Source organism: Punica granatum, chromosome 4 (genome assembly GCF_007655135.1).
Source record: "Punica granatum isolate Tunisia-2019 chromosome 4, ASM765513v2, whole genome shotgun sequence".
In the NCBI taxonomy this organism is placed as follows: Eukaryota; Viridiplantae; Streptophyta; class Magnoliopsida; order Myrtales; family Lythraceae; genus Punica; species Punica granatum.
In genome coordinates this window covers 35,183,671-35,209,888 of record NC_045130.1, presented here as the reverse complement: position 1 = coordinate 35,209,888, position 26,218 = coordinate 35,183,671, and the positions used below count along the sequence as shown (strand labels likewise).

The window sequence follows — 26,218 nt, the reverse complement described above, 5'->3', positions numbered from 1 at the left end:
ATGTTAACCTCGGTAACATAATTAGTTTCAGTCCATATGGAACGAACATGAAAATCGAAAAGAATCAGTAGCTCACAACTCGATAACTGATAGGAAAACCAAACTAATACAACTATCGATCTGGAGTTCAATATCTTCAACAAACCAAGGAAAACACATTGATATTCTACAGCACATCCACTGCAAGCACATCCAACCACCAATGCCAAACAAAATCACGACCATCTATGACACTGAAAATACAACAAATCCACGGAAAAATAAATAAGCTCATGTCTCCTCAGATTGTCAAATCAAAAGCGGTGGGAGATAATCTGCATCTCTTTCACTGCAGAGAAGGATGGCACAACACAATGAGTACGTAGGTAACAAGAAATCACGCATTAATGGCACTTCAACTGAAACGAGTAACTTACCTCTGCTTCCTCAATGCCACCGACTTTGACTCCGGTGTTTGCCTTAATGGAATCGTCTGCCATAGTCAGAAAAAGCATTTTTAATGAGAAATGAAATCCTCAAAAAAGGAAATATCAGTAATTATAGCGAAATTATATGATCTTAATCCTCAAATATGACTATAATCATCACCTCCTTCCTCAGGGATGTCAGAGGTCCATAGGGTGAGGTTGTCCCTGAGGAGTTGCATGATTAAGGTGCTGTCCTTGTACGACTCCTCATTCAGGGTGTCGAGTTCTGAAATAGCTTCGTCGAACGCCTGCTTTGCGAGGTGGCAAGCCCTGGGGAAGATACATACATCCAGCTTGAGCACTATAACTAGAGGCAAAACAACTCGGGCTGAAGCAAGTATAGTATCGTACAAACCTTTCAGCTGAGTTCATGATCTCATAGTAGAATACTGAAAAGTTCAAGGCCAATCCCAATCTGATGGGGTGCGTCGGAGGCAAATCGGCTTCTGCTATACTCGTAGCTGACTGCAACAGGTGAAGACCAAAATTAGGAGAGAGTGAAGAATAGATACAGCATGATGTTTAAACCCCAAAATGAAAACAGTGATATCCGAGAAAGAGGCAAAAACACAAACGCTTCTCGGTCTTGATGGTAATGATATTGGGACAAGAAACCACTCCTGGATTATAAGGTGCATGACATCTCGAAGTAAGGAAATGGAAGGGCTAACTAGCCACTTGCCTCGTATGCCTTCATCGAGTGATCAGCAGCCTCTTTCTTAGCATCACCGCTCTTGAATTCAGCAAGATATCTATAGTAATCTCCCTTCCTGAAAGTAACAAACATCTCCAATCATCAGATCACGTCAAACAGCGAAGGACATCTCTAAATCAGTCACAGATGAGTGCCGCACATCTTGTAGAAGAAAACTTTCGATTCGCCGGTTGACGCTGACGGAATGAGATGCTGATCGAGCACGACCATGATGTCACTGCAGATGGTCGAGAGTTCCAACTCGACCTTCTGCCGATACTCATTTATCCGCTTCACATTGACTTCATTCCCTCTCGTTTCTTCCTTCTGCTCTATGGAAGAAAGGATCCTCCACGACGCTCTCCGAGCACCGACGACATTCTTGTACCCGACCGAGAGCAGGTTTCTCTCCTCGACCGTCAGCTCCACATTTAGCTGTGCGACACTCTTCATCGCCTCCACCATCTCTGATAACAAACCAAAACAGGAATCAATCAGGCCGAGCAATTCCCGGACGAGACATAAGTCAAACCTCCGGAATCACAACTTTGCCGGCTCGTAATCAATTTCCCCGCCGAACTTCCATTCCTCTTCTGAAATCAGTCATAGCAGAATTTACAATTATCTAAAGCAGAATTGAGCTCTCCGACCGCAAAGTCCGAGCAAGTCGACTCAAGTCGCCATGGACATCAAATTCTCAGTCGCCATGAGCTCAGATGAGATTCAATTACGATCATACAGTAGAGAGCAGGGCAGAGCAGAACGGAGGCAAAGGAGAAGTGAGTTAACAGACCGTCGTAGCGCTCGGCCTGCTCGGCGAGCTTGGCGACGTAGACGAGGCCTTCGCGGGAGGAGGAAGCCATAGCCGGATCTTCAGAGTACTAGCTTCGGGAGCTTCGGCGCAGATCGAGGTGATCGGATTATCGGTGAGCTGAGGTCGGAGTTCGGATTCCGGTCGATCGGAGTCTCTCTCTCTCTCTCTCTCCCCGGCTGCGGCAGCTATCCCTTTACCTTCCCTTTCAATTCAACGGGTAAGCGGTAATTGGTCGAGGGAGTGGGATGTCATCATAATTAGAGTGGGGACCCCAAAACTAAAATGACTTCGCCCCTTATTGGATGGGGCCCGCCACGTGTCGCTCAGTTAAATACTATGAAAAGTCGTTCTTTTTCAGTAGTTAATTAGTTGCTTTTTCTCTTGGTAAAAAGGTAACTGGTGACTTCTTGTTTTAACCGTGTTTGGTGTTTTTTTTTTCTTCCTTTTAAATTTCGTTGTGTAAGTTTTTTCCCCGGGACATGGTATTTTACATGGTATAAGATTGGGGAAAGCATAGAGAGAGACAGGGCCATAACACATTGATGTTCCTTAGAATGCCCGATTCAATTTATTTGATTATCGACGATATTATAAGTAAATATTAAGTTGATTTTGTGAAATATCAAAATTATTTGTTCCTTTTCAAAAAGGAGATTTATGGATTTTTTTTCTTCGGAAAATTGAAAGTGCAGACTTTTTCCAAAAGCTATTGGAACTAATGATTTGTTTGGCCAATTGTAATTTGGAATCGGAAATATGATTATTTTTCTTCTAATGAATACATTATACTTATAATTTGGGAAGTGTGATATAAAAACTAATATCATATACTCATCAATTTGTCGGATTGAAATTTTCTAATTTTTTCGGTTACAAAGGAGGCTCATGAACTTAGTACAGTGAAATATAAATTATAAATATCTAATAAAATAGCACGGGTAGTCCCACTGAATATCGAACATGAGACCTCTTGATTATCAGGCGAAAGGTACACCATTATGCTATTCCCTCTCTTGATTGAAATTTTCTAGTTAGATATATAATTTGCATCCATCAATATTTATTTCCAAATTTAGTTCTCAAATTCAAAGTCAAAACCATCGGATTGTATTATTGATTTTTTTCTTTTCTTTTGGTTATAAGAAAGCTTAGGAGCCACTTATTGGGAAGCTCAAGAGCCGAAAATTGAACCAAGAAGTTGAGCACTTACACAACCATAAACATGGAGGTTCCTAACTGCGATCGCAGGATGCATCGACATCATTAACTTATTCAAAGACAGGATCATAGACAATATTGGGCACGAAAGAATGGAAACGGGCTTGGATGGATGGTCAGATTGCTTGAGTTCCTGTCAAGCCTCTTCTTCCAGCACTGATATCTCCAACATCGATCGCCAATGCCACAGGCTCCTCTTCCTCACGTCCCGTCCTCACCGCTAGCAGAACCCGAAAGCCTCTCGATCTCCAAATTTTCCCCCTCCTCCTTGACCTGCAACCGCAACTCTCCTCCTCTCCCTTACCTCACACCCCTCGATTTCCTCGTGTGGCTCCCCACAAAACCCGCACTTCAGCTCGACCTTAGCAGCGTACACCACACCCTTCACCTGCTCGTATTAGAATGCAAGCCTCAGGGCTTCGTAAGGGAGTCGGGATTCTGCGGGCCTATCCACTCCCTGAAGTCTTTCTCTGCGCCCATCGATGAACCTTGAGAAGTCTATCTGGAAGCCCGTGAAATTCGGGCCACATCTTGATGATCCTCTGAATCCTCAGTAAGTAGGAACGCACAGGCTCATCAGCCCCCTGAGTCAGGGTCGTAAGCTCTGATCTTAATTAGTCGACGGGGCCGACATTTTGGTAAGCCTGCACGAAGGCTAACTTGATCTCCTCCAAGGTGAGCAAAGGGTAAGGTTCGATGTTGAGATCGTACCTGCACAGAAAGTTGTTAGGACTGATAGACAATACAATGCAAATCGGGTTTGAGTACCACAACATCAAAACGATCAATGAGATCAAACAAACAAGCAGTCAGATACAAAATAATTTTTCACCCGTTCGAACAAATAGAATATGCTCATCGCAATCAATGGGTGAGATAGCATGCCCTCAATAAAAGACCATGAAAATATTGTAGTAAGCTTGTGATTACCACAAGGCTGCTTCATCTTCGAGTGTCACGGGGAAATCCTCATCTTCATCTCGACCGAGGGGACATTGTTTGCGTGACACACTTTCCCAAACCGACTTAGGTGTTTCAACGGACACTCACTAGACTTGCCATGTAAGACAGGCATTTTCGCTACATTGATGTACGATGCGGTTTGGCACTAAATAGGTTACGGAAAATTTGAATAATTCAATATGGCATTAAATTGCTGCTGCTGCCAACGGTGATGAATTCCGGTGCTTTAGGGAACGGGTGTTTCCGGATCCATCGTTCTCTTCAACTGATTCGGATTCTGCAAGAGAGTCCACACTCTAGAAATCACGACGTGAGGGCTTGTCTACTTAATTCATTCAATCCTTGAGCGAGTGGAGATGAAGAAGAGGTCCTGCATTCGTGGCCGTTTTGTCCATGATCGCAACCATCGTTGCTGTAAGGGGCCTTTCATGGTGGCGGCAATCGGGATCAGTTATCGAATCTCGAAATGTTCACCTCTTCTTCTTCTTCGGATAATTCAGGTGCTCGCTTTCTTGCCTTGATCCATATCAGTCGGCAGAGAACACAGAGGGCGGTTTTTCGTACTGCGATGTTGATGTAAGTGTAAGTGCCGGTTCGTTAAAGAGTACATGCAAAATAAGGGTCAAAATTGCATCATCCAGATAGTTTAGGGACTAATTTGTAATTTGACCAACACTTTACTGACCGGAGTAGTGGGGGCATCTGTGGCGCATTAACAAGCGCACAAGACGGGAGCGTCGACAAGCTCCAACGTCTGATATTTTCCCTTCCCCACGGTCGGTGGCAGCACCGGAAAGTTGCCCGTCACGCTCCGGTTGTAGCTCTCACCACCCGCCGGAGTCGAGAGATGGCCGTTCTGAGCTACATCTTGGTGATCTCCGCGACGACGCCGGCCTCCCCGGACTCCCCGGAGCTACCGGCGGGCCAGAGGCCGACCAAGATTTTATTGCCCAAGAAGAAGCCGATGAAGTGGTCCACCGGGGTGGCTCCGGGCGAATACGGCGGCCCCCCGACGACCTCTAAGCTCCGGAAGTACTGGGGCGGCGAGGAGGCCGACCCCCTCAGCTCGGACGACTTCATCTGGAACAAAGACTTTGTGGGTCGGTTCAAACGCATGATTGAGGACCCTGATGGCGATATCGAACCCACTTCCCCTGTTAAGGTCCCTTCCCTCTATCCCAATTGAAAAGGAATTATCTACTTGATTTGTCTCATCAAATCTGTGACAATTGGAGGAAGAATCTGTGATATTTTCATACTAGACATCGGGAAGTTCGTTAATTGTTGTTATCCTGACAGTACGACGATGGAATTTGGTAAACATTTGATGTAGGAAGGTTTTCTTTTTAGTGGGCACCTGCTGTTATTTGGTAGAGTATCTCTGGTGGTCTTATCTCTTTGCCTTTGCTCGTACAGGAAGAATCCTCAGGATTTCTAAGCTTGAACCGGGTCATGTCGCTCGACAGGTCTGCATCTGCCTCGAATTCGTTATTTTTCCGATGTAGTATCTTTTCTGGACTAAGCTGACGAATTTCATGTTGGGGGCTTACTGTAGCTTGGATGTTGATCTGAGCAAGGAGCTCATGAAACCTTCAAAGGCCGTTGCAGAGGAGCCTGTTGAAACGCTGACTCAAGTGAGATGAATGTATTCTTATCGAGAAACCAATTTCAGAAAATGATATGGCAGTAACTTCTTTCTCACTGCAATCATGAAACCATCATCAGAGCAATGGCACTGCATCACCGAGATGGAGGCTGGTGCCAACACGACGTGAGCAAGAAAAGTGGGATAGAGCGACCAAAGCTGCTACTGGAGGCAGTGTAAGCCACATTATCATGAAATGGGCAGACCAATTAATTGAAATTTTCGAGCTTCATGTCCATTGTTTGTTACATCTGGTCCAGGGCTCTTCCATTTGAATTTCTGCATACATTAATACATAATTCTTTCTTTAATATAGGATGTGATGTTTCGAGAAGCGAGGCAGCCTCGAGGTGACCCTGAGGTACTGGCTGCTCAGTCTAGGGAGCAGTACTTCAAGGTTGGTATAACAGAGTATCCATACACCTTATCGATTTTGGATTTTCCTCTATACCTGAACTCAATAAATGTGTTCCTTGTTTTGCTTTTTCAGTTGAAGAAGAAACTGCAGATTCTTACTCTCGGTATCGGTGGTGTTGGTCTTGTCTCAGTTTATGTTTCTTATACACCTGAAATAGCCGCTAGGTGAGACAAAAAATTTCTGATATATAAATGCATGTATATGCTGGATCTTACTTTATTAGTGCTCGGCGGTAAAATTTTAATACTACCATTGGTAACTTGTATTATATTACCTGTATAAGCCATCATTAATATGTTTTCGCCATTTCTTCTGTCAGCTTTGGTGCCGGTTTAATCGGTTCCTTGATCTACATGAGAATGCTCGGGAACACTGTTGATTCCATGGCGGATGGAGCTAAAGGGCTGATGAAGTGAGCAGAATATTATTCAGCTTCTCCTTTTATTCTTGTTTTTTTACCCCGCACTTCAGTGAGGATTTTCATGAAACTTGATGGATGAGTATTTTATAAACGCATTTTGTTTATACCCAAGCACTTGAGCTTTATTCATCTTCAATGAAGTAAATGTTGAATGCTCGCAGGGGCGCAATTGGGCAGCCGAGGCTTTTGGTTCCGTTCGTGCTAGTCATGATCTATAATCGATGGAATGCGTAAGTGCTAGTAGAGTCTCAAAATTATTACAGGTCATTGCAAGTGCTATGGATTCTGAGTAAAAAGTGGTTTGTTGTTCATGGGTACAGAATCCTTGTTCCAGAGTATGGAATGATGCAGCTAGAGTTGATACCGATGCTTGTCGGGTTTTTCACCTACAAAATCGCCACTTTTCTTCAAGCTATTGAGGATGCAGTTTCTACCATCGACACAAAGAATCAGGCTTGATATAACCACTCTCCCTTTATAGAAGAAAATAGCATTGGTCTCCTTTGCATCTCATAGAGGTAATAGTTGACTCCGTTGAAGTCATATATATTGACCCCATTTGGCTTCGTTAATGTTGAAATTTTCTTGTGACGAAGTGACAAACACAGCATCTACCATATCACATTTTTTTCTCCCGATTTCAAAATTCTAACTCAGTTTGCTTCTTGCGTAACGCATGGAATTTTAGACGACAAAGCTGCTTCCGACGAACCAGCACAACATGAAGGCGCACGACTGAATAGGATGCTTTGTGCTGCTTTGTCAATGTCTTTTCCCCTTTTCCATTGATAAGGGCAGGACAACAGAGAGTAAATAAACAGCTATATCTCCAAATTGACCGAAATTGTAATATTGAACTGAAATCAGAGAATGCAGAATTCAAAAGTGTTGGCTCCTGTACTTTGTAACAAATTTGTAATTCTCCTCAGGATAAACTCCCATCATTGAGAAATTTATAAGCTTTCATTGAATCGATAATAAGCTTTCCACCGAATGTCCAGTACAACACTGGAAATGTAGTACCTTATAGTAGAAAAGGATTACAAGGGGAAGACATAAAGATCCTCCTCTCATTTCATGGATAAAGAAGCATATCATACAACCAAAAGTTCCCTCTGACAAGTAGAGCTCTCTTTATTATTTATTGTTTACTTCGTACCTTTGAACCCACAAACAAGAAACAAGAAAAACAGAATAACAGAAAGGAGATCATTTTGCGAGACTACTTTAAGTCATGTGTATATATAAGACAACCTCAGTGACTTTCGGATTCTTAACCTGTATTCTGCATACCCGCAGCAATACCCTTCATGGTCAAGATGAGGGTGTCCTCCAGGCCTGGGGCGTACTCACTCATGGGGTTGAGCTTCACTAGCTCGGCAGCGGGATTGCTCATGGACTCCATGTACTCCTTGGACAGGTGGGGCCTCACCGTCACGTGGTAGTCCGGCTCTCGGATTCGCTTCAGTGTGTAGGCCTGGCACGCGTTCAGGGTCGTAATGTATGAGTCTCGGAGACGGAGCCTCTGCTTCAGGTAGGGGTCCCCTTCAAGTAGATCTTTGTGCCCAGCAATCTGCATAGAAAGATCACACAAAGGTGCATTATTTGCAAATTCTTGGTTCACGTGAAACTTTTGTTGGGGCAATCAGATGAAAAAGGAATTTGAAAGTGCTTTCCATGTAAGAATATTGAAGATCGAGATTAGTCTCAGAAAATTAACTCTCGCCTTCAGCATTCACTCAAATTTACCTGGAGGAGTAATTTCTCGGTTTCTACATAATTTGCCCTCAAGCGCTCTCCGAACGACCACAGCTCCTCAGACACCAGAAGCTTGTCATATAAGGCAGCAATGCCGGGGTCTCCCTTTGCAAACACCATCTCAATCAAGTCGATGGTGACTCTGAAGAAGGGCCATTTTTTGTACATCTCCTGGAGCATGTGGAGGTTCTTTATGTCCTTCTGGATAATGTGCTTGAATGCAGCCCCAAAACCAAGCCAGACGGGCAGGTGGAATCTTGTCTGGGTCCATGCAAAGATCCACGGAATAGCACGGAGTGACTCAATGCCCCCACTTGGCTTTCTCTTTGATGGACGACTCCCAATGTTCATCCGGCCATACTCCAGCTCAGGTGTAGCCTGCAAAGATCCAGAGATGAATGGGACATGAAACCAGAACTGTAGTAAATATATGTTCAGGTTTTTGATTGAATTAACTTTCAAGAATGTTATCTATCTTTCAAGATAGAACGCAAATTTCTAAAATCACTTAATAGCGGATGAGAAAAGAATGACCGCTTACAAGGCGGAAGTACTCAACGAACCGCGGCTCCTGGAAGACTATTGAGCGGTACTCCTTCGTGGCGATAACTGCCATCTCATCCAGTAGAGCCCGCCACTCAGGCTTGGGAGACACCGGGGGGTGCATGCCATGCTCGAGGGTTGCGGCTGTAAACCGCTGAAGTGTCCTAAAACAGAGATGCTCCTCCCCAAATGACTGCTCGATGACCTCTCCCTGGACGGTCACCCGGAGGGACCCATGGATCGTGTCTGGGGGCTGAGACAGGATAGCGAGATGGGTAGGCCCACCCCCTCTTCCAACAGTCCCACCCCGGCCATGGAACATCGTGAGCTTCACCCCATACTGCTTCGCAACCTTGACAAGCTCTTCCTGGGTTTTATATAGTTGCCAGGCGGCGGAGAGACGGCCAGCATCTTTCCCTGAGTCAGAGTACCCAATCATGACCTCTTGCTTACCATTGATTCGGTTCCTGTACCAGTCGATTGAAAAGAGACGGGCCACAGCAGCAGGTGCAGCCTCGAGATCAGCCAGCTTCTCAAACAACGGAACAACCCTCAAGGGCTGCTTCACACGGCACTCCCGTTGTAAGAGCTCGACCGCAAGGACATCAGAAGGAGCAGTGGCCATGGAAATTATGTAGGCTCCAAAGTTGTCCGAGGGAAGCTCCGCAATGACATGTAAAGTATCCAAAACATCAGCTATTTCTTCAGTTTTTGGCAGATCAGGGCCGAAGAGTGGGCGTTTCCCACTGAGCTCTGATAAGAGCCACTCCTGTCTCCGCTCCTCAGACCATTCTCTGTAAGACCCTATACCCAAGTGGTTTGTGATGGCATCAATGACATCGGTATGTCTGTCAGACTCTTGCCTTATGTCGAGCCTCACAAGGCAGAGACCAAAGGTGGAGACTTGTCGTAAGAAGTCGAGAAGGCTTCCGTCTGCTATTGACCGATCACCGCAGGCGCAAAGCGAACGGTAGCAAAGTTCAAGGGGCTCCAAAAACTGCAGATTTAAGAACATATTATCATCACTAGATCTAATAATAGACATAGATATCAGTAACTGCCAACTATAATGTGAGTGGAGCAAGTTACGCAGTTATAACTTGGTAGAACTTGGTATAGTTTTAGATTGCTTTTCGGAGGAAATGTTTTTTGGTAACTCATCTTTTTGTTACTAAGGGAAAAAAAATGAAGGAAAAAGGTCTTTGGATGCATCTTTTATGCCAGAAAGTATAAAACTGAAAAAGTGTTCCAAATGACCAAACAGAGCCTTGGCCATAGTCAGGTCAAAGAATTGGACCTAAGTTGATGAAAGATATGTGAAGAGAGACCCACCTGCTCGACATTTGTGAAGGTTGAGTCTTCGGGAATTTCAGAGATACCACTTGCTAACAATTGGCGAGCGCGTTCACGTGTACTGTACAGCTTGTCTCTAACATCACCAAGTATAACACGGTATGGCTCGTTAGGAGGAATCTGCTTCCAGAACTCTGCACCAGAAAGCCTTTTAATATTGAGGAAATTCGGGAGTAAAATTAAGAATCCACCAAAATGATGGAGGGAATATTTCAACAAGGTGAGATCACTAAAAAACCACATACCAATATAATGTTTTACATCTCTCTTCGATGACCTGTGAAGTTCATCCGCACGAGCTCGAAGCTCATCATTGCATCGCCACATAGACAACTGCCAGAAAATTTTGGTAGAAGCAAAACATGAATATGTTGATATACCACAATTTCTTTAGCTCTAGCGCTTTTTCTTTTTCTCTAAGTGAGGAATGCAATTTCCATATGCTAAAGAAGACATTTCCATACCTCAAACATCAGATCCTCGATCTGGGAAAAGTATAAGTTAGCAGCCATCATTCTAGCCAACAAGCACACATCCCTTGTAACCTCCGGAGTCACCCTTGGATTCCCTATACCATAGACACAGATGAAAAGGTTCGATGATAAAATACAACGAGAAGAAATATAGACATATACGAATAATCCTTTGATCCAACTTGACACTTACCATCACGATCTCCTCCCATCCAAGAAGAGAACTGAATTAGAGGGGCATTGTAAGGGACACGCTCGATTATCCCAATGTTCTTCAGAGCTGTGTCCACACGACGCAGGAACTTTGGGACACCCTTCCAGATTGTCTCATGGAAGTAGCTCATTCCCGCCCTCATTTCATCTTGTGGAGTCGGAGGAGTTCTCCTAATTTCATCGGTTCGAAATGCGGCTTGAATCTGCATGCATAGGAAAGATATGTTATCATACTGCCAATATGTAAGTGTACTCGTTGCAAACTCCAGTAGTCCAATATTGAAATTTTGTTACAAACAAAAAATTAAAGCACTGAAAATCAAAGACTCAAACACCATAACAAGAAGCTCTTGAATATAATGGGTGTTCTGCATGACAACGGAGTCTCTTTGGTCACAGAACACTAGAATTTCCTTTTCTTAACCACAAAGTGTGGAATTGAACTTCAGAAGGTCTTGTTTCCAATTTAGCCATGAAAACTCAACTTTCTACTTTGATTGAATGTAAGAAAAGAAATTTATGAGCTTCTGAACATGAAAATGAAAAATTGAAACAGTTCTTCAAAACAAAATTAGAAAAAATTTTGGCATCATCATACCTCCCTCTGCAAAGACTCATCAAGTTCCTGCTTGTCATCAGGGGTGATGTCCTTAGCATTCAACTGAGTCAAGCAATTTCGGATCCTGAAGAGCCAATATGGGGGTAAGCAACCAATTACTTAACAATAATAATTGAACGTACCTCAATCTCATAATTAATTTATCCAACCGACTATCCAACTACAAACTCATAGATGAACATACCTAGCATGCTTCTGAAGCAAAGATCTGCGGACAGATTGAGTAGGATGTGCTGTAAAGACAAGATCAACTGTCTGGTTCTTCAGAGCATCAAAAACTTCCTCGGGGGACTTCTTCAACTGGCCCACAAGCCTCTTCAGGGTCTCCTCAATATCGGACTCAGTTGTCGCATTGGCTTCATCAGCAAAATCTCCTTTCTTCAACTTAATCCTTCTCCTGTATGCGATCTGAACTTCTTCAGCCAAGTTAGCCAGACTAAGCATGTGAGAAAACGACTTTGTCACAACTATGGAGTCGCCAGGGTCCAAGCTCGTCAGCACTTTCCCGAGCTCTTCCAACTTCTGGGGATCCCGCTTCCCCTCGTACTCTGCTGAGAACTCATAGCACTCTTGAACCTAGCACACATGAACCCACAATTGAATCGACAGTAAATCAACCAACTGAAATTACCAAGCATGTTAGAAGGGACGACCTATATCGGCGGACAGTGTCAAAAGATCCATACGAATCGGTTTCTCTAACCTAAAAGACATCCACCAAACCGTTGCATGATCCGATAAATCTACCTCAAATAGTGAATCAATCATCCATGCCAATTAACAGAAACTACATCAACAAAAGGCTTAAGCTTTCAGATTGCAAGGGGCAGTCCCATTCAACAATGCGCATAATCTCTGATTTACAAGCTTTTCGAAGGCAAACTCCGACCTTAACCACTGAGACAACAAGCAAAAGCGAGACTTTTAGCGAAGGAATCATAACTACTAACCGTTTCTCGGATGTCCTCCCCATGTAAGTCCTGAAGGATGTCAAGGAACCGATCCAACAACAGGGCATCGTACTCCACGAGCTTGTCGTCCTCGGAGACCTTGCCCGGGGCCAGCAGCCTCAGCTGGGCATCAATCGATGCCATCTTCTCCAAGTTCCGAGCCGCCATTTCTTCCCGTCTCCCCTCCTCTCTCTATATATATGTATATATTGTCAACCGTTCCAAAGCTGCTTCCTTTATGACCAAGAAGGCAGAAGCTTCAACTGGGCACGAGCAAATTATCAAAAAACGCAAGGATTCGATTGGAAAATTGACCCAGAGAGAAAGGAACGGAGATTTGGGGTGGGGGAGGGAGGAGGTGGGAGTGAATCTCGTGAAGGGTTAGTTATATATATGGGAGTGGGAAGATCGTAGCAAAAAGGCACACCGCCCTTTCGATCTTTCCACGAGAAAGTGACAGGGGAAGAGGAAGGAGGATGATGATGATAGGATCACAAGAGATTGGACTCGCAGAGAGATAGAAGAAGACAGAGATCAGAGAGAGGCAGAGTGAAGCTGTGGTGGATTCGTGCCTTTTATAGAGAGCTCGAGCAGAATGGTGTGCATTTCCAACATTTTCTTTTTTTCTTTTTCTTTTTTCTTTTTCCGCCTCTTTTCTTTGGCTTTTGTCATTTTGTTTCTATTTTCTTTTTTTCTTAGGGCTTTTTTACTTTTTAAAAGAGTCAGACTATTACGTCAATATTTTCTTGGGAAAAAGACAAAAACTCCATTGTGTTTTGAAGTGGGAACAAATCGTACCATGTTCTTTCGTTTGAGACAAATCGCACCATATTCTTTACTCCGTCAAACATAGGGGGTTACGGCGTCAAATTATTTTTCATTTTTAGTCCTCAATTTTTAACCTTTTAATTATTTTGATTCTAAATCTTTTTCTTTTATCATTCATATCCTAAACTTTCTATTTTGTTTCATTTTAGTCCTAAACGAAAATTGAAAGGAGAGGACGATTCGGGGTCTCCGATTGGCAGCCCCAAATCCCGAATCGACCGAGGACCTCCGACTTGTCCCCGGTCGATTCAGGGTTCAGGGCCACCAATCGGAGACCCCGACCCCTCCACCGAGGTCGTCGGCGTCCTCTGTGGGCGCCGACGACCTCGGTGGAGGGATCGGGGTCGCCAATTGGCGGCCAAAACCCCAAATCGACCAGGGACAAGTCGGAGGTCCCCGGTCGATTTGGGATTCGGCCCGCCAATCGGCGACCCCGATCCCTCCACCGAGGTCGCCCGCACCCACAGAAGACGCCCGCGACCTCGGTGGAGGGGTTGGGGTCGTCGGTTGGCGACTCGAACCTCGAATCGATAGGGGACATCAGACTTGTCCCCGGTCGATTCGGGGCCGCCAATCGGTGACCTCGACTCCTCCACAGAGGCCGTCGGCGTCCTCTGTTGGCGCCAACGACCTCGGTGGAGGGGTCGGGGTTGCCGATTGACGGCCCTGACCCCTCCTCCCCTTTCGATTTTCATGTAGGATTAAAATGAAACAAAATAGAAAGTTTAGGAATGATAAAAGAATAAGATTTAGAACCAAAATGATTAGAAGGCTAAAGATTGAGGACTGAAAATGAAAAATAATTTGACGCCGTAACCCCCTATGTCTGACGGAACAAAGAACGTGGTGCGATTTATCCCAAACAAAAGAACAAGGTGTGATTTGTCTCAACCCCAAAGCAAAAGAGGGTTTTTGTCTTTTTCCCTATTTTCTTTTCTCCGTGAGATCCACGACTTATCCAAACTGTGAGAGTTTTACTCCCTAGTAGACTGACTCAACTCTACTATAAATTGAATTTAATTAGTTGGAGCCATTGGTTTCCAAATACCAAGGGGCTAAATTTAAAAAAAAGTATTATAACTAAAAAATATGTGTTGATTTTAAAATAAATTAGATGTTGTAAGATGATAATTTAAAACTGCTAAAATTATAATTGATACTTGACATAGAGAATAAATATAACAGTTTCCATAAACATTTATTAACAAATCGGTGAAAATTGCATTTGCAACAACAATAATTAAGCAAAATCAAGATTTTGAAATGATTAACAAGTGTGGCAAAAAAAAAAGTTAACTGATGCAGTGCACACGTGAACAACTTGTCACAGACCCGTTGATTCTGCAGAATACCGAAACTACAACTTTCAATCCCTATTAATTCTTCTAATTCTTAGGAAATTGGCATCCAATTCGAATCGAATCCGAGAATAGGCAAAGAGCACGGTAGCTCCAAAATTTATTGAATGATCAAAAAGACCACTGTTAAACCCTAGGGTTTTACAATGTTTAAATAGAAATTAAAACGCCTAAATTACACGAAAGACATAAAAAATTTCCTAAAATTGTTTAAAAGCCCAAATAATATAAAAATGTCCGTTTGATGCCTTAAATGATGGAATCCGGCCTAAATCTTGTCTTTTCACGGCCAAAGACCGTGAGTTGTGTTCCGGAGGTCGTTTCTCTCGAAACAGGGTCGTCAGAACATGTTTTTCTTGAGATACCGATTTGTCATGTCTTCTGCCGCATCATTCTCCCCAAGGTTGAGAGAATTCGCCATCGAATCGTCATCGTCCGAGCTATCACCTGCATAAGGAATCGGGTGATTCACATTAAACACATCGGCAGTACGAATGTGGCAAGGAAACTTAAGCCGATAGGCGTTCGGATTGATCTTCTCTACGACCTCTACGGTACCAATCTTTTTGGTAGCGAGCTTGTGGTAATCACCAACAGAAAAACTATCCTTGGTAAGGACAACCCAGACAAAATCGCCAACTTCAAACTCCACGTGCCTGCTCCTTCGGTCAACAGCGGTTTTGTATTTCCTAGCATCCTTCTCCAAATTATTTTGCACTGCCTCATGAATCTTTTGAAGCCCGTGAATGAAATCAGCCGCCTTTCCATGGACCCTAGTCTTATCCGACATGGGTAACAGATTAAGGGGACCTCTGGGAGTACACCACCTGGAAGGGACTAAAGCTGGTGCTGCGATTAACACCGCGATTGTGCGCAAACTCTGCTTGGCTCAACTTCTGGTCCCAGCTTTTCACGTGCTCCCCTACTAGACCCCTCAATGGATTGCCCAAGGACCTGTTAACCACCTCTGTTTGCCCATCTGTCTGCGGGTGATAAGCCGTATTGAAGTTCAACTGGGTGTTCACTATCTTCCAGAGGCTCCGCCAGAAATGACTCAAGAAACGGGTGTCCCTGTCAGACACAATAGAGACGGGTAAACCATGCAAACGGTAAGTCTCCTAAAAATACAACTGAGCAATCCGCACAGCATCAGTAGTCTTTTTGCATGGAATAAAGTGTGTCATATTGGAAAAATTGTCAACGACCGCATATATAAAATCATGGCCTCGCTGGGTACGAGACAAGCCGAGGTCGAAATCCATACTAATATACACATATGGCTACGAGGGAATCGGCAGGGGCATGTACAACCCCGCATTAGTTGCAGAATCCTTGGACACTTGACAAACCTTACAGTGCTGCACGTACTTCTCCACCTCTTTACGAATCATAGGCCAGAAATAGGATATCTGGACCAAATGCAAGGCCTGTCTCTCCCCACATGACCCTCGTCGTGTAGCTGCTGAATAATGTGGGTCCTTAAACTACATTCAGGAATATAGAGCTGATTACCCCTTAAAAGAAAACCATCATTTACTAACCTAACCCTCTTTATTAGCTAATATTACTTTTTATGAGTTATTATTTACTTGCATGTCAACTATCATATCATGCAATATGCATGATAGATTTTTAATGAGCTCAGAATCTTTACCAATGGGGAACAAGTTCAGAAAATCTACAAAAGTTAAAAAAGAGTATAAAAATTGTGCTTAAGCAATTTTAGAATCCCACTGATTGGATTGGCATTTATATGAGTTAATAAATATTACGGCATGTACTGTACCAGTGTACGAAATTCTCTAAAGATTTGCTAGATTTTAGATCCTACGGATATCCATATTCTAATTTATATAAATCTAATGAAAGCATTATAAAGTTAAAGGATGATAAGTAATTATTTATATAAGAAATTCTTTTAAGCGTAATTACACGCTCAATTTGGAGCCAAGAAACTTTTGTTTATTGAAGAAAACGTAACGCAGTGATACACACTTTCGTTTACTAATCGAGAGATTATAAATTTAATACTCATTATAGGACTACATGTGTCCGGTTATTAATTTTTTTGGATAGACCCCTTTGTTAGTTTTTAAAATTTATATTTCATTATATTATATTTATGAACATTCCTTATAATCGAAAAAAAAAATTTGCTTCCGGCGTATCTCAAGATATACTCATATGTCTCTCTTACTAGCCCAAAGAGAAGAAAATATTTTATTTACTCTGTTTATTTCTATAATCTCATGCAATGAAAATCTTTTATTTACTCTATCTATCTCATACTATACTCATTACTTGTACTCATATGCCACCCATATAACAAGCGAAAGAAAAAAGAATATATTTTATTTATTGTGTCTTATCTTATATATTCTATTACCATAAACTAAGCCGAATGGAATCTTTTTTATTATTTTTTGGATAATTGAAGGTCATTCAGCCATCAATTTGGGCCAAAAGAAATTAAAGCAGAGGAAACAAAAGGTATCTCTAAAAGAAAGAAAGCTAAAGCATAAACGAGGGGTAAAAGGTGGGATATTTTTCCAAAATAATCGGAAAATGGAATCCATTCCTCGTTGGAGAATTCATCGTCCTCAGAAAATCGAACCTACTGCATTTAAAAATCTTTCAGGGTACTGATCATATAATCTAGAGAAAACTATCAAATTGATAATCATATTTGTTCACGGCCCTCAAACTGATACATGAAAAAATTATACATCAATTTTATACACAACGTTCGTTTCAGTCTATCAAAATATCAAAAACGACGTCGTATTGATATTTATCTTTAAAAAATATAGATAAACAATTATGTCGTTTTGGACATTATAATAGACAAAATCAAACGTTATCTATGAAATTAATGGCAAAAATTTTTCATGTACCAAACTGAGAATTGTGGACAATATAATGCATCGATTTGATAATTTTCTCTATAATCTAATAAGGGATTGCATCGGACTAAAGAAATAGTTGAATGAAGAAGAGATAATAAGCGGAAATGAACTGGAAATTAAAGGAAAATGCATGCCGTGCAGTTGATGTCAATAGGCGAAAAGTGAGGACCATCAAATCGAGTTAAATGAGTCGACCTACCAGTACATAAGGTCGAAATATCGGTCAAATTGATAAGGTCAAGAAACCCTGCATATACATGCGGTCCTTGAAATTAAAGAATGAAATAACATGTCGTAAATTGTCATCGTTGAATGTGAATCAAGTAATCATCTTTTTTTCACAATTTTTTTCTTTCTCCAAATTTATATAAGGATTTTTCCTTGTAGTTAATCATTACAAACAGTCCGTTTTCTCACATGAAAACAAATAAAGGCCGTCGAATTAATTATAGGAGCGACTATATACCTGCGACGCTAGAATTTCTCCCACTTTTTTATTCTGTTTATTTATTACTTTTATTGTATTTTCCTAATTAAGATGGGATTCTTTTTCTTTTGTGTATTTTTGCAGCTTCCACCGGGCTTCCGCAGCAGTAACTCGAAGCAAGTGTGCTGGTTGAGAAAATCGATCTATGGTCTTCGGCAAAGCCTCGAGAAACTGGTATGCCAAGTTTGCAGTTGCCTCACTCAGTTATGGCTTTTCCCAATCGGAGGCCGATCATTCCCTTTTCATTTATTCACGTGGAGAAGTTTTCTTAAGGATATTGATATATGTTGACGATATGATTCTTACGAGTAACAATCCAATGGCTTGTCTCGAGTTTAAGCGCTATTTGGCTCTGCATTTTCGTATGAAGGACCTAGGTCCACTCAAGTACTTTCTTGGCATCGAGGTGGCTCGAAATTCTTCGGGTCTTTTCTTATCACAACGAAAGTATGTGCTTGAGATTTTATTTGAAACCGGTATGTTGGGCAACAAGCCCTCGGCTTTTCCCATAGAACAACAACATCATCCCCGATGCCAACTCGGGGGAGCTGATATCCAATCCGTAGCAATACAGGAGCCTTGTGGGAAGACTTACTTATTTAACTATCACACAACCGAATCTTTGTTATTTGGTACACATTCTTTCTCAATTTATGCAGGCTCCAAGGCAACCCAATTGAGAAGCAACGCTTCGGGTTCTTAGGTATCTTAAAAATAATCCTGGTCAAGGCATTTTTCTTCAAACACCACGGGACTTATGTTGGTTAGATGTGTGAAGACGATCGATCCGGAAGCGATGTGGGGTTAACACGATAAGATTCGACGCGCGAATGACGCTTTCCAAAGAGAATTATTTGCTCCCACACTTTAGTTGCTAGAGGGTTAAGGCAAAGTTCCTCCCGAAATACAACGAAGCTTTATAAATTCCTTCAATTAGCAAAATCGAGGAATTTCCTAATTCTCACTCTAACTTCTGGAATTTGTGATTAATCATTTGAGGACTATAGTCTCTCTATTTATATGCACTCAGTAGACACTATCGAACAGTCAGAACTCTTCATATTGAACGTAACTCTTAGATGGAACATCACCCATGAATGGACATTATCGAAGAGTCAGAACCCTTCGTATTGGAAGTAACTCTTATATGAAACATCACTCATGAATGGACACTATCGAAGAGTTAAAACCCCTCGTATTGGACGTAACTCTTAGATGAAATATCACCCATGAATGGTCACTTTCATATACATTACTTGTCTTGCACTCAAATGTATCCATTAATTAAATGAACATTCACTTTGTAACCCGAATTCGTCCAAGTACTCATGAATCACACTAAGTGATTCATGCATAACGATCATGCATAAAAAAGTGGTGTCCGCAGATTAAACCCTCCCTTAGTGCAAACTCTCAAAGTATCAACAAAGTGATTGATGGCTAGTCACTTGAACCATCACTCTTAAAGTCAATATCGGAAAAGTCGCACACATAATCGTAAAGTATTCGAGTAGGAGTTTTATTTACTTCAGCACCGTTATGGCCATGTGCTCATCCCGTTTCATGAATATATACGAGAAAAACCATAAAGAAAACTCTCGTTGAAGCGGCACCATTTCATGTCCATATAGGTGGATTTCATGACAACTAATGTCCATCCATTAAGAGTAAAACTCATCCTACTAAAACTCAAGCACTAAATCCTAATTCTTAGTGCACGGTGTCATTCGATAACTTGTTATTACCCTTTGAACCTCAAAACTAACTTTTGGCTAGAATGAGGTAGGGTTCACATTATCAATGACGCGATTATAATGGTTTTAAATCCATCTTAGCGGTGGTACTCTTAACCAAATCCCTTGACAAACTTTTCGTCAATGGGTCCGCTAAATTATCAATTGACCTAACATAGGTAACAGTTATCACACCGTCCCTAATCAATTATCTCACATACTCACGTCTCAAACTTATATGTCTAGACTTTCCATTATACACCTTATTGTATGCTCGAGACATGGTGGATTCATTATCACAATATACGGAAATGGCGAACCTACGTTGTAGCCACAACTTTATATCTAGTAAGAGATCTCTTAGCCATTACGCTTCCTTGCTGGCAGCCGCCAAGGCCATAAATTCAGCCTCCATGGTTGAATGTGAGATACAAGTTTGTTTCTTGGAGGCCCAACTAATGGCTCCACCTCCAATCGTAAAAAGCCATCCCGATGTGGACTTATTGTCACTTAGACTCGTAATCCAACTTGTATCTGAGTAACCTTCTAGTACCGCAGGATAATCATCATAGAATAATCCCAAATTTTTGGTCTTCTTAAGATAACCAAGAATCATACAAATTCCTTTCCAATGATCGGTACTAGGACAACTTGTAAATCTCGTCGATTTGCACACAGCAAATACAATATTGGGTCTAGTGCAATGCATTGCATACAGTAGACTTCCAATTGCGCTAGCATACTATAATTGCGCTATAACCCTGCCATTATTCTCACTTAACTTGAAGTTCGGATCGAATGGAGTGTTTGAATCCTTGATATTCAAGTGTTTGAACTTCTCCAATACTTTCTCGATGTTGTGAGATTGGCTTAGTGCAAAACCCCTTTCATGCTTTTGCACCTTTATACCTAGGATTGTATCTACCTCGTTGAGATATTTTATCTTAAAATTCGAGGCTAGATACTCTTTGGTCTCACGAACACCTTCCAAATTCGTCCCAAAGATCAACAAATTGTCCACATAGAGACAAATAATTCCATCTTACCTATTAGTGAATTTAGTGTAAATACACTTATCCGCACAATTATGCGAAAAACTATATGACAAAATAGCCGAGTCAAATTTCTCATGCCACTGTTTAGGCGCTTGTTTCAAGCCATGTAATGACTTGATCAATTTACACACCTTATGTTCATTCCCGGGAAGCACAAAGCCTTCCGGTTGCTCCATGTAGACTTCCTCTTCGAGATCACCATTCAAAAAGACCGTCTTAACATCCATTTGTTGCACATGTAACTTATGGATAGATGCAAGTGCCATAAGGACTCGAATGGAAGTCATCCTAGCCACCGGTGTATAGGTGTCAAAATAATCTAGGCCTTTATTTTGTCTAAATCCTTTTGCCATCAATCTAGCCTTAAAAGTCGGAGAACATCCGGTTGGGTTATTCTTCCTTTTAAACACCCATTTACACTCGATAGGCTTTGATCCTTGAGGAAGATCAACTAGGACTCAAGTATTGTTGAACAATATTGAATCCATTTCATCATTGATTGCCTCTTTCCAAAATGCCGCATCCCTATAAGCCATGGTTTCACCATAGGTTTGTGGATCATCTTCCACATTAAGCATTATGGGGATCTTTCTAATTACGGATTCTCTATCTCCCTCAACGAGATACGCTAGAGATTGCGAGGAAATGAAATCAGGACCAAAGTCTTTTTCTTTTCTCACTCTTTGACTTTTCCTCGGCTCCGTATCCTTATTGTCACAAAGACGTCTCTTGTTTTCATCACTTGAGATCATTGGTTCATATTCTTGTTCCGAATCCACTAAATCGTCGGAAAACTTACTTTTAATGAATACAACATCTCTCGTTTCAATTATCGTATTTGACACTAAGTCAAGAACACGATAAGCTTTAGAATGTTGGGCATATCCAACGAATACACCCTTAATGGCTCTTGGTCCTAATTTTGTTCTTTGTTGGTCGGAAACTCTTTAATAAGCCAAACACCCCCACACTTTGAAATAATCTAAGTTTGGCTTCCGACCCTTCCATAACTCATATGGAGATACCTTGAATTTTCTCGATGGTATCATATTAAGGATATGACACGCAGTCAATAATACTTCACCCTATAGGTTATATGGAAGTTTAGCATTTAACAACATCGAGTTAACTATATCCACTAAGGTACGGTTCTTTCTTTCCGTCAAACCATTTTGTTGCGGAGTATACTGCGCGGAACACTCATGTACCTTACCTTGTTCCTCACAAAATATATCACATATATTGGAAAAGTATTCACCACCTCTATCACTACGAAGCACTTTGATTTTCTTGTTAAACAAATTCTCAACCTCATTCTTAAAACGTTTAAACATACCAAAAGCCTCATCTTTACTCCTCATAAGATACACATAAGTAAATCTTGAGAAGTCATCAATAAAAGTGATAAAATATCATTTTTCACCTCTTGTTAGAATTCCATTTAATTCACAAACATCTGAATGGATCAAATCTAACACTTGTGAATTTCTTTCACATTTTTTAAGAAACGGTTTCTTGGTAATTTTGATTGAACACAAATTTCACATTTATCCACAAGTTTATCATCTCTTAGATTGATGTAACCATTCTTTTGCATATATTGTAAAGTTTTAAAATTAAAATGTGTTAAACGCGCATGCCACAAAGGATAAGATTCAACAATATAAACAGAAGAATTAGCTTTATTCATATCAATGCTCAACTTGAACATGCCCTCGCTACAATATCCATTTCCCAAATACATATCTCCCTTAAGCAAGACTAACTTATCGGATTCTAATATAACCTTGAACCCCTTGTTGCACAAAAGACTCGCAGACAGTAAATTCTTTCTTACATCGGGAACATGCAACACATTGATTAAAGTCAATTTATTCCCGGATGTAAAGTTGAATTCCACTGTCCCTTGACCGAGCACCTTGACCGATTGATGGTTGCCCATAAGTACCTCACGGTTTGCCACTGGTTCATAGCTCTTGAATTGTTGCCGGTTGTTACACACATGGACAGTAGCTCCGGAGTCGAGCCACCAATTATAGGACTTATCGGTCATGGCTATGTTGAGTTCGGTAATCATACCAATCTCCAAGCTCTCGATTCCTCCAGTAACCATGGCCACTAAGTCCATGTCCTCAACCATATTGGCTTTGGAAATTGTGGCATCTTTCTCCTTTTTGAGAAGTTTACAATCCTTAATGTAGTGCCCTTTCTTATTGCAATGATAGCAATTGCGAGACTTTCTCTTCTCGTCTTGCGTGTCCTCGGTCTCGGACGTAGCCTTTCGCTTGCCTTTCCGAGAGTTCTTGTACTCACTCACATGGTTCACCTTAGAACCTTGGGAAAGATACACCGCATCGCGCTTCCGAGTTTCCCCTTCAATACGCAAATGCCTAAGTATTTTCTCCACAGTGAAATCCTCCGCCATATGCAGGAGTTTCTTCCGATAATCATTCCAAGACGAGGGTAACTTAGAGATGATAGCCCCGACTTGTAGCGATTCCGGAATAATAACTTTCAGGTCACGAAGCCTGCTTACAAGGATTTGTAGTTCATGGACTTGATCCATGATAGGGACATTATCGAGCATTTTGAATTCGAAATACTTCATCATTAAAAAGTTATCGGTACCTTACCGCTCGGTATTGTATTTCTCCTTAAGAGCTCGTATTGTATTTCTCCTTAAGAGCTTTCCATATCTCCATTGGGGACTGCATCGACATGTAGAGATCGTATAGTCAATCGGACAAAGTGTTGATGATGTGTTCACGACATGTGAATTTGTCTTTCTTGCGCTTCTTCTTGAGTTCGGCCACCTTTGCGATTTCCTCGGGGGTTGCTTCGGGGGCGGGATCCTCCAAGGGTTGCAGGTTCGGGTCCAGAACGTACGCCACATTTAATACGGTAAGGAGGAACAACATTTTGTCCTTCCAACGGTTGAAGTTTTTGTCGTCAAATCGATCGAGTTTCACGAACTCTTGGTTCATCACTTTGAACGCGGTGGTAGCCTCCATCGCCATCTTAAATAGTTCTCTTTGATTGTTGGTTAGATGTGTGGAGACGATCGATCCGGAGGCGATGTGGGGTTAACACGATAGAATTCGAGGCGCGAATGACGCTTTCCAAAGAGAACTATTTGCCCCCACACTTTAGTTGCTAGAGGGTTAAGGCAAAGGTCCTCCCGGGATACAACAAAACCTTATGAATTCCTTCAATTAGAAAAATCGAGGAATTTCCTAACTCTCACTCTAATTTCTGGAATTTGTGATTAATCATTTGAGCACTATAGCCTCTCTATTTATATGCACTCAATGGACATTATAGAATAGTCAGAACCCTTCATATTGGACGTAACTCTTAGATGGAATATCATCCATGAATGGACACTATCGAAGAGTCAGAACCCTTCGTATTGGACGTAACTCTTAGATGAAACATCACTCATGAATGGACACTATCGAAAAGTCAGAACCCTTCGTATTGGACGTAACTCTTAGATGAAACATCACCCATGAATGGTCACTTCCATATACATTACTTGTCTTGCACTCAAATGTATCCATTAAATAAATGAACCTTCACTTCGTAACCCGAATTCGTCCAAGTACTCATGAATCACACTAAGTGACCCATTAATAAAATCCAATGAACTTGCAAACTATAATTTCCAACAACTTATACATTCAGGCATATTGTGATGCCAATGGGGTCGGTAGCCCGACGACCAGGCGATCCATTACTAGGTAATTCGTGACTATTGGTGGCTGTCCAGTATCTTGGAAAATGAAGAAGTAGACAACCATGAGTCGGTCTTCCATTATAGCAGAATACCGATCCATGGCTACCAGTACCGTAGAATTACTATGGCTAAGGAGTTTACTCGATTCACTAGGCATTCCTACTTCCCGACCCATGGTTTTATTCTGTGATAATTAGGTAGCGATCCACAATGCGGCAAACCTGGTTTTCCATGAACGGATCAAACACATCGAAATTGACTGCCATTTTGTCTAGACTCATCATAAAGAAGGATGTATAGCTATGCAACATGTCTCAAGCACCAACCAACTCAGATACGTCTTTACTAAAGGCCTTGGATGTGATCGTTTTCAATGTCTTATACACAAGTTGGGCATTCTGGATATTCATGCGTCAACTTGAGGGGGAATATTGATGTAATTGTTAGGATTCTGATTCTGTATATTATGTAAAGATAGCATGTACATTAATTAGCGTAAATAATTTCTCATTTTGTATTTATTTTCTGGGAAGGAGAATATCTTATTTTTTACTAGTCTTTGGCCTTTGTTGTATATGTACTCAGAGAGTAGATGTGAATTACTGAGAATAGCCATTCTTCCAAATTGCCTCTGCAAAGTTTATAAAAATTCCCATAAATGCTAAAGGGTTGAAATCCCATGGTGAGGCACCGTGCACAATACGGGCATGAACGCCAATATGTTTAAAAGTATAAATAGACGGGTAAAATTGAACAAGAATTCTCTTTTTCTACTATTTATTTTTTTGTTCAAATAATTGAGTCCTCCTTTGATTAAAACCTTTTAATAACATCATAGATTAGGTCACAATTTTCCACGCAGCACAATCACAGAGCTTTCCTCGACTACATATTTTCCTCTCATTAGTCATTAAATGCTCACTGCAATTACAATTTCTCTAGGTTACATATTGTGCTACACTTTTTTGTGTTAACTCATTTTTTAAAAAAATCTTTAAAGATAAATGTATATGACCATCTTCAATAATTTTCCATAAAATTCACGAGATGCCAACTTGTGACTACTAGGCGAAGAAGAAGAGGGAGCCATTTGCTTTTGGCTCTACTAAATTTGAAGGGGCAATTATTTATTTCCTTTTTTCTCATATTTAAATCTTCAAAATTTCCAAAGGGCATTAGAGCTTTCAAATTTTTGTTCACATAAAATGATAACAAAAAGGTATATTATTAATCAAGTTTATCATTAAAATGTATGTGTCTATATATGATTTTTTTTTGTTCTATCAAATAAAAAGTATATATATGTCCAATATTTTCATTTTTTTTTCAATATCAATTGTAATTGTTGAATGAGGGCCCATGAAGTTTGAATGCTCCCACAAAAAGAGTCTGAATTCAAGGATTGTTCATTCCAAAAGATTTTCTCCCTCTCGATTGCGTTGAAATATGTGAGTCTTGTTCAAGAAAAAGAGACATAAAATAAAAATTAATTATTAAATATTACTAATAATAAAAAAAGAAAAAAGAGAATTTCGAGGTCTCGTATCTGATAAGTGGTTGCCTCTA

At 41.2% G+C, this 26,218-nt stretch overlaps 3 protein-coding genes and 1 long non-coding RNA gene across 4 annotated transcripts; 1 reads left to right on the top strand and 3 right to left on the bottom strand.

Annotated features, from left to right (window-relative positions):
* Positions 1-3: 3 nt before the first annotated feature.
* LOC116205890 (14-3-3-like protein D) lies at positions 4-2,225 on the bottom strand. Its single transcript, XM_031538583.1, has 7 exons — positions 1,955-2,225; positions 1,322-1,628; positions 1,150-1,237; positions 823-932; positions 589-737; positions 417-472; positions 4-328 (listed from the first exon to the last, which is right to left on the bottom strand). The coding sequence occupies exons 1-7, from the start codon at positions 2,022-2,024 to the stop codon at positions 326-328; spliced, it is 783 nt and encodes a 260-aa protein (XP_031394443.1). The 5' UTR covers positions 2,025-2,225; the 3' UTR covers positions 4-325.
* An 821-nt stretch (positions 2,226-3,046) lies between these two features.
* On the bottom strand, positions 3,047-4,979 carry LOC116202421. Its single transcript, XR_004156073.1, has 3 exons — positions 4,842-4,979; positions 4,124-4,719; positions 3,047-3,904 (listed from the first exon to the last, which is right to left on the bottom strand). It is a non-coding gene; the product is annotated as an uncharacterized LOC116202421 (long non-coding RNA).
* LOC116202420 (protein CONSERVED ONLY IN THE GREEN LINEAGE 160, chloroplastic) lies at positions 4,866-7,588 on the top strand. The gene is made up of 10 exons (XM_031533965.1): positions 4,866-5,318; positions 5,573-5,622; positions 5,712-5,790; positions 5,882-5,977; positions 6,118-6,198; positions 6,292-6,383; positions 6,539-6,631; positions 6,802-6,870; positions 6,961-7,158; positions 7,329-7,588. The coding sequence occupies exons 1-9, from the start codon at positions 5,004-5,006 to the stop codon at positions 7,097-7,099; spliced, it is 1,014 nt and encodes a 337-aa protein (XP_031389825.1). The 5' UTR covers positions 4,866-5,003; the 3' UTR covers positions 7,100-7,158; positions 7,329-7,588.
* Positions 7,589-7,678: 90 nt separating this feature from the next.
* LOC116202419 (phosphoenolpyruvate carboxylase 2) lies at positions 7,679-13,104 on the bottom strand. The gene is made up of 10 exons (XM_031533964.1): positions 12,550-13,104; positions 11,784-12,175; positions 11,579-11,663; positions 10,961-11,183; positions 10,759-10,862; positions 10,540-10,627; positions 10,274-10,428; positions 8,940-9,938; positions 8,390-8,776; positions 7,679-8,213 (listed from the first exon to the last, which is right to left on the bottom strand). The coding sequence occupies exons 1-10, from the start codon at positions 12,715-12,717 to the stop codon at positions 7,914-7,916; spliced, it is 2,901 nt and encodes a 966-aa protein (XP_031389824.1). The 5' UTR covers positions 12,718-13,104; the 3' UTR covers positions 7,679-7,913.
* Positions 13,105-26,218: the final 13,114 nt, after the last annotated feature.

Coding starts and splice junctions, on each gene's coding strand:
- LOC116205890 (XM_031538583.1), bottom strand. CDS start 2,024: ATGGCTTCCTCCTCCCGCGAAGGCCTCGTCTACGTCGCCAAGCTCGCC. Junction 933..1,149: donor ACTCGATGAAGGCATACGAG/GCAAGTGGCTAG, acceptor CACCTGTTGCAG/TCAGCTACGAGTATAGCAGA. Junction 473..588: donor TGACATCCCTGAGGAAGGAG/GTGATGATTATA, acceptor TGACTATGGCAG/ACGATTCCATTAAGGCAAAC.
- LOC116202420 (XM_031533965.1), top strand. CDS start 5,004: ATGGCCGTTCTGAGCTACATCTTGGTGATCTCCGCGACGACGCCGGCC. Junction 6,384..6,538: donor ACACCTGAAATAGCCGCTAG/GTGAGACAAAAA, acceptor TTCTTCTGTCAG/CTTTGGTGCCGGTTTAATCG. Junction 6,871..6,960: donor ATCTATAATCGATGGAATGC/GTAAGTGCTAGT, acceptor TCATGGGTACAG/AATCCTTGTTCCAGAGTATG.
- LOC116202419 (XM_031533964.1), bottom strand. CDS start 12,717: ATGGCGGCTCGGAACTTGGAGAAGATGGCATCGATTGATGCCCAGCTG. Junction 11,184..11,578: donor ATGAGTCTTTGCAGAGGGAG/GTATGATGATGC, acceptor CTATGCATGCAG/ATTCAAGCCGCATTTCGAAC. Junction 9,939..10,273: donor CCTTCACAAATGTCGAGCAG/GTGGGTCTCTCT, acceptor TTAAATCTGCAG/TTTTTGGAGCCCCTTGAACT.